Here is an 8238-nt window from a genome sequence, read left to right on the forward strand (position 1 = left end):
AATATGGCAGGTTTTTCCTCACTGTACAGACTGTAAAGCCCACTGAGGCAATGTGATTGTGATTTTGGGCTATATAAATAAATAAAACGTCAGACACAGTGATGACAGCTGAGAGCTCACACTACCTCTTAATATGTCTTGATAACAAAATTGAAAAATAGATGTATTTAGACTCTCATCACACAACAACTGAGATCATATCTGTGAACCAAAACAGAAGTCATAAATAAATTTATGTGATGGACTGGCATGAAGCCTCAGCTGATAAAAGAACATTTGTATATTTTGGAGCTGTTAAAGAGGCCAGAGATCACCCGAGGAACTCAAACACAACACCAGGGTTTATTTACCTTCAAGATAAAGTCAGTTAAATTTGACAGAGAGAGTTTGGGGAGCTTTAAGATGAAAACCAGGCACTTAATTTTTACAAAGGAAGGGGGCCTGCATGGAGTACAGGATGTGCCGTTCTAAAAATAATCCTAACAATGCTGCAGAATAAAAGCTGATGTAATTCATAGTCGAAAAGGTCTTTGTCTGGTTGTGGTGTAGTTGACTTTCTGTAGGGCTGAATCAAACGGTTGTGTGCGTGTAGGTGAACAGACGGCACGTCAGACCTGTTGTTGTTAAACTCGAGAACATGTTGCAGACAGTTGGCAGCGCTCAGCTTGATTACTGGATGAGGTGAGATAAGGTGCAACGTGTGCGGTGAGTGCACCTTCTCTTTGAAATGCACATGTTGACATATTTCTATGGTTTGTGTACAGGGCGGGGGATCATTTCTTAGAATCTGTACACTTGCCTTTCATGTTATAAGTAAACTGCTGCATCATTATGTATGTGCATGTGAGAGCATGTTGTGGCACGCCAACACCTACAGAGAATCCAATGAGTCACCGCAGAATGAAAAATGATTTTACTACCGCTTCTCTGGAAGACTCGACACTTCTGGTGTATTTTGTCTGAAGCTCAGGAAGAATGACACATTGTTTTGCGCTCTTCTAGGAAGCTAATCTTTAAGATAATCGTAACTTTATAACTCTTGATAAAAACATATTAAGATATGTTTGCATTTAAAAAGTGGTTTCCTGTCTGGGGTCGAGGCATAAGGTGAAAATTTAGAGAAGAAAAGCTTGAAAAATGATGAACTCACCAAACTTCATTTAAAAATCCACTCATTTAGTATGATAGTATGTGGTGTGTGTTTCACTGTTAGTCAACCAAAACCCCAAAACTCCTGCATGTGGAAATACAAGTTTGAGTCACCAAAGAGCAAATCACACACTCAGATCTCATTTCATAGAAAAATAGTGCTCATTTATTATAAATTAATGAAACGTTCATACAAATATAAATAAGTGCAAAGTTGTATCAGTCTGCCTGCTTCGTCAAACTTCTCAAATTATCTTCAAGCATCCACAGCCAGAGGTTTGGCTGGCAAAGAGTACATCTTTATAAAAGACAGCACAAAAAAAAAAAAACACAAGTCATCTTCACTCATGTAAACTCATGAAAATACATTTGGACTCTTCTCCTTATCAGGAAAAGACAGATACCATTATTTAATACATTCATTTGCAGACAATGGCTAACCTGTCGGCGCCACAAAAACTACCACATCTCTTGGTGTTTATCTCCTGTGACTGTTGTCTAAAGTAAGATTCAGTCAAAAAAAAAACTGTTGTCTAGTTCAGGCAAGTTTGGCAATAACCCTTCCGCTTTCCACATTTTCTGCTCTGAATACATACGATTCAGATTTTTTTTTTTTTCTTAAAGTTCAGCCTTTTTCTCATGATATTATGTGCTAAATATGCACCCAGAGGGCCATCAGTGTCTTTGAACTCTAAGTTTCCATTGTCTGTAATTTCCAGCGTACACTTGGTCAGAGATCCCAGGATGCTGGACAGATGTGCCCATGATGATCATCCAGGGAGGCTGCTGCAGCCTCGCAGCACATTGGTTAGCAGCAGAGGGAACCTGTGTGTCATCAGACTGTCGACAGCTGACTGTGCGTCTCACTTCAGCTTTCAGTAAGTCGTACGTCATCGCCAGACGTTATCTCTCTTTCATACCACCAGATTACATCAGTTCCCTCTTTGTGTATTAGTCCTCAATTCTGTGACCTTAACAGGCCCTATTTCTGTGAGAAAACATCTCGTCAGTACACTTTAACTGCTCCTTTTTTCTCTTGGCTCTGCTCGGCCGTTACTTCTCAGCTGCACTGAAACCATCCAGTTTCTTCTCAAGTCTTTGCCCCTCAAGAGCATCAGTCCAACGCCTCTAGATCGGAGCATCATACTGCTGGAGGAACTCCTTAAGAGGATGAGGAAGTTGGTCTCTTTTAGTAGAAATGTCCAAGTGTCCGTTAACGGTTTTCCTGCACAGGTGCTGCAAGGTGGACAAGCTGCAGGAGAGAGGTTTGATGAGCTCCAGAGGGATCTTCTCCCCTCCAGAGTAAATGTAGTAGGTACTCCCACTGCGAGTGTTCCCTTTGCTCTGAGACATGTAGTAATGCACCAGCTTGAGGACGCAGTCAAAGTGAGGAACAGACTGAACGTTTTTAGGGTCCGTCTGCAGGAAAAAAGAGCTTGAGTCACACTGGATGCGCAGGTTCTTGGTGCCTGAAGCCGTCTTGACGCTGAGGGCGAACAGGTGCCGGTTGTCGGAGCTGTCCCGGATGAGGAACGTGCCGGTGGCTTCGGCCGCCAGCATGGCGTTGGCCTCCTTCCCAGTGATGGCGCCCCAGTAGAAGCCACTCTCCTGGAGCTTGTGCAGTGTGGCGAGGACCATCTGGTACTGCGTCTTGGAGGCGAAGGTCTTGTAACGTTGAGGCAGCCGCATGTTGGAGTCCAAGATGCTGCTGCTCATTGCGTTGTCAAACTTGCTGTGAGTTACCATGGCCTGCTTTTCTCGGCAGCCTGGGGGAGCACTGGGCACCGCACAGACGAGAGAAGAGGTGGTGGGGGTCAAACGGAGGTTCAGAGGGTTGTTGAGGAGGTCAGTGTGTGTGGAAAGGAAACACCTGAACAGAGAAGAGAGGAAGATTTTAATGCACAGTGAAAACCGAGATCTGTTTTATCCATATCTTCAACTCCTGCAGCTCTGTTGGAAACTAGTTTTCCAGATGTGGAATCTCTGTACATCATGGCTTCAAACTTCCCTGGAGAGCTATTATTTTCTTCTTTTCTTTTTAATGATCTAGAAACAAACAACAAAAAAAATTCCACCCAAATTCTTCGACTCGTCTCCACAGTTTCAGGGAAGTTGTGGGTTTAACAACTAAGACTGCTTCCATTTAACTTCCAGCCGATTCGGGGAAACTTTTTGTGTAATCTGCCCTCGGGACTCACCACCTCGGTCAGTTCCAGTAAGGACATTGTAATCCTGGTTGCGCAATTTACATACCAGGACTAAACCTCACTTAGGTTACTCTAAAGACCCAAAACATTAGTCACCCACTATTAAATCAGGATAATAAGAATTGTTTGACAAAAAGAACGGATCCTCACCTTCAGTGTTTCTCCAAACTTGCTCTTTTTAAAAAAATAATCCAAGTAATACAGATGTTCACTGTTGCCAAGTAGTTTGTCTGTCAGGATGATACTTCTTTGGCAACAAACTTCACACTTGTAAAGTAGTTTTCTCGGTGTGTGTGAGCAGCTGTGTCCTGTGTGCTGCTCTGTGTTAAGCTGCGAGTTACTAGTGAAGCAGTGGAGCAGAGGAGGGCTTATAACTGCGAGCAGACTCCGCCTCCCCCCTCCTTCCAGTAAAGCCTCTCTCTCTCTCGGCAGATTGACAGGAAGCACGTATTTATTTATTTTTTTTAAAGGATTCCTGCTATGAGAAGTGCCCTCCCCCCCCTCACTGTTCCTCCAAAATGAAGTCAAGGATGAGTTCCTAGCACTACTTATTTACATTTGGTAACCTAGTATCTCTTCACAAACACTTTAAATAATACACATTGAATTTTTGGAGGCTTAAAGAACCATCTTATATAAATAGATGATCACATTTGGTATACATATATACCTTTTTTGGTAAAAGTTCCCCCTTTAGTGTGAGGTAATGATTCAGTGTATGTGTAGTCAGTTTCTGAGAAATTCAGAGTAATGATAGCACGCATGCTGGGAGGCAGTTCCCCATAGAGGGCGCCAGATTTTAGGGAACTTCATAGAACATTATTAGCTGGTATCCAAGGGCAACTGTTGAGAAGTCTTGTATCTGTTTCCCCCTGTAGTGTTACCAAGCATTTTATGATTGTTTTGAAGTTCCTTATTATGATCCAATAAACCAGGTTAATATGTCAATAAATATCAGAATGTGTGCTTTTATAGTGTACTTTGTTGCTGTTGGTGCACTCATTAAGCACCAGACATACTGTCACATGTGTTGGACATGAACATAACTTCTTAGATTTAATACTTTATTTGCTATCCCACATATTAAATGTAGTCTGCTATCAAAAAATCCTCTCAACTCAATTTTTTTAGGCTAAAAAAAGTAACATTTATCATTATAATAAGCATTTGATTAGTCATACCACACTGAAATGTGGTTTTGACCACATAAATGTGCATACAGTAAGTGAGGTTGGCGTATAAACAGATAGCTCATGACGATTAAGTGAAACACTGATAATGATACATTCCGAAGAGAAGTTACATTTGTTGAGAAATACTGTACATTAACCAGGATGGCACTCAGTAGAGCGCATACCTCCGCCAAGGCCGCAATCATAGACTCACTCATAGATACTAGCCACCTAAATACGCCTGATTTTGTCATTATGATTCATGCATAATTCCCTGACAAAATGATGAAAATGATGAAAAACGCCCCATCTCGTAATGTTAAAGGAAGTGAGAAACGATTCCTGGATCTGCATCAAAATTTAATTGGATCTATTCTGGGCTCTGACCTCTACTCCATCCAACTTTTGTGGAAATCTGTTCAGTAGTTTTTATGTAATCCTGTTGACAAACCAACAAACAAAAGGGCATAAAAACATTTAAACACAAAACAAACACTTAACACACGGATCTTTATAACCTTTATTACATTTTTACAAAGTGATTATAATCATCAAATCAAGTCACTGTACAGTGAGAACATTTTAAAGTAAAATAATTTTAATTTAATTAAAGTTTAAAGGGGCTCTATATAACAATTTGGAGCAATTAACATGTAATGTGACATGAAAAATGAGTCCTTCCCCATCTCTCTCAGTTCACAAGCCTGTGGACAATTTGTTGAAGTTGTTTAATGCTGTGGATTTCATTTTTTTAAGGACTCAGGTCGGATTTTCTGCCACAGTCCAAGTGCCTTGTCTCAGTACCTCTCACAACAGTAGCTAACATTAGTTTAGAAATGGAGTCCGCTAACATAAACTAACGACCGGCTTCCAGCATGACGCAGATGTTCCACAGAGCTTCCTTAAAATTATTCAGCAATTTTTTTGTGGCACAATTATATTTTCCATTGCTGATTCACAACTATCGGGTGAAATAACATTTATTTCATCCCTTTCTTATGGGGGCGACCCTAACTCTCCTCCTGACCTTACCATCAGACGTTCTTAATCATCAGATCATTTTCATGTCACAATCAGATTGTTTGAAGGAAGTGTGACTTCGGATCCTCATGTAAAAACTAATCTTTAGCAACATGCGTGACTGGCGTAGTGCTCATACCATCCACACCAGCTCCCTCCCTGCTGACTCAGCCGTGAGCACCACCAGCCTCAGATGGTTAAAGATGGTGTCATGCCAGGTTTCCTTTAAACAACTTTTACTGATTAGGAGTGAAAACCTAAAAGCCAGATGCTTTGAAACTTCTCAGCACAGGATGGTTCAGTTCTCAGAAACAGATCCAAAGTATCTGTTTTGGTGTTTTACCAAAGCTCGGCTCAGAGCTGCTTGGACAGCGGGGTGCGGACTGACGCCACGGAGCCTGATGGGCTCTGGTAAAAGCCAGCTGTGTCCACAGAGGTGAGTCAGGTGTTGTCTGAATCAGACCACCGGCAGGATAAAGGGAGGGGGGCAGGGAAATCACAAGGATAGCCTCGTAACAGTCTACTTGTTTCCAGAAAATCTATTGTGTCATCATGAGGCATGTATTTAGCATCCAAAGTCTCCCCAGGGATCATGATGAGAGTCAATGGAGGCGAAAGGGAGAAGAAGTTGGCTGGAGCTGCGAGCGAGAAACCCCCACATCTCCATAGAAACCACTATGCACATCATGACAGCATGCTGACTTGGCCTTTTACAACGTATACTGTAATTGTCTATGTCAGCTACACTTTTGATAGAGTGAAATGGAAGCAAGGAGGAACCTGGAAGACGTCAGGACTTGTGAAAAGAAAGAAAAAAGAAAGCAAAATAAACAAAACAGAGATGACTTTAGGTCAACCCTCAGATGGATGATGAACCAACTGACCTGGAGCTAAGAAAGCTGTTGCTGTAACACAGTGTGGGACGTCAGCCAGTCGTCTGAGGCTCAGGGTGTGAGGCTTGGCAATGACAGATTTGGCTCCGTAGGCTACGCATGTGTGTCTTTCATCTCGAGTGCAGAATCTAAATAGAGAAGCAAACACACCCCTTTAATCCGTGTTTTCTTCTGTTTCTAAATGTGTATCCAGGCTTGAGTGGGCATGACACAAAAAGCGATTTCAATTCACACGCAAAGTCGATGAATCTAGTGGATGAGACGAGGCCTCGGTCTCAACCGCTGTTTAGTGGAAAAGGCAGCTGTTTAGGTTTTCCCACACTGACTCAGAAATTTACTCAAGCTCATGGTTCCCGTAAACCCCGCTGGATGTGAGGGGGGAAAGTGGACCTCTCGACTGGAAAGCAGAAAAATGTTATTCGACAAAATATTTTGGAGCAGCGCGGTCGAGCAGAATTTCACCGGACAGGGAGATCTTTTAAAAGCTCTGCGTATTTTGCCAGTTTTGGGAAATTATTTCTGGTGTTGGCAACTGTAAAGGAGCGGCTCATTGTTTGGACAGCTGAATACAGTGAGGCCTGAAATCAGGTTGAATCAACAGCATCAGCAAATGTTTCGTACTGAACCGTTAAAGTTAAAGCTGCATTATGTAAGATTTGGCCGACTGTTGTTAGCTGGTCAGCTCGGTTAGCTGCAGTAGATACAAAACATATAATTCATGATGTCAACATTTTTCACTTTTTTTTTGATAATTTTTGTTGATTTTTAAATGTTTTCAGCTAAAGAATAGAAATTAGTATTATTAAGTGTTGCCAGATTTTATTCTATCATTCACATAATACAGCATTAACATAATACAATACTTTATAAACAGACCGTGCAACCTTTCTAGCTTCAAACGGTGTTCTGGGGACCTTATTTTCCTCTGAGAACAGCTTGTTTATTCAGTTATGGAAGAGTTTAAATGATTATAATTCAGATTTTGAACAACAAAGTGCCCCTTTAATGATTGTTATAAAGTGTTACCTAAAACCTTAATTCCAGCTCACTGATGCCTTCCACATGATACTACGTGATTTAAGGGTTGTGAAATGCAAACTAAACTGTGATTCAAATCTGATGAATTACTGTGTAACTGTCACTGATTATCAGAGATACGCTGGAAGGTTCCTGGCAGATCAGTCAATCTAATTCCTGTTAGCTCTGTTTCATTACCATGTACAGTACGATAGATTCACTTCCTGCCTCTACCTGCATGTCTCCCTTGTTTTAATGTCACCATTTTCCGCTGTAGAGCATTGTCATTTGTAACTGGGTTTCTGTAAAACTTCCTTGTTGGTTGAGCAGGACCACTTCTGTGTGATTACCACTCCTCCAGTCTGGTTTCCTGGTAACTGTCTGTCTCTCTCTCTCTCACACACACACGCACACACACACACACACACACACGCTCTCTCTCTCTCTCTCTCTCTCTTTCTTTCTGTGTTGTTGTCAATGTCGCTCTTTGTGTAATACTTTGAATTATGGGAAGTGTCATGTGTGACCACCACAGATGAGAATTAACTACAGAACAAGCCACAGAAACCCAAAGTGGCAACACTGTTTTTCACAATCCATTCTTTAAGAAATAGTCACAAACTCTAAATATGTCCTTTTGGTGTCGGCAGAAAAGGAATTTATGTATCTCGCGTTGATGACAATCATTCTAGAGAAATCAAATCATGGTTTGTGGAGTGTTGCCTGGAATTAACCACAGAAGACTGTATTCATAAGTAATTGTGCAACCCTAGCACAGAG

General features: G+C 41.5%; 1 protein-coding gene across 1 annotated transcript; it reads right to left on the reverse strand.

The window, feature by feature from the left end:
• Positions 1-1289: 1289 nt before the first annotated feature.
• On the reverse strand, positions 1290-3701 carry socs3a (suppressor of cytokine signaling 3a). The gene is made up of 2 exons (XM_073495301.1): positions 3507-3701; positions 1290-3019 (listed from the first exon to the last, which is right to left on the reverse strand). Exon 2 carries the CDS (start codon positions 2893-2895, stop codon positions 2278-2280), a length of 618 nt encoding a protein of 205 aa, XP_073351402.1. The 5' UTR covers positions 2896-3019; positions 3507-3701; the 3' UTR covers positions 1290-2277.
• Between the last annotated feature and the right edge of the window lie 4537 nt (positions 3702-8238).

The sequence above is a fragment of the Pagrus major genome, chromosome 23 (assembly GCF_040436345.1).
Source record: "Pagrus major chromosome 23, Pma_NU_1.0".
NCBI lineage: Eukaryota > Metazoa > Chordata > Actinopteri > Spariformes > Sparidae > Pagrus > Pagrus major.

Coding starts and splice junctions, on each gene's coding strand:
- socs3a (XM_073495301.1), bottom strand. CDS start 2,895: ATGGTAACTCACAGCAAGTTTGACAACGCAATGAGCAGCAGCATCTTG.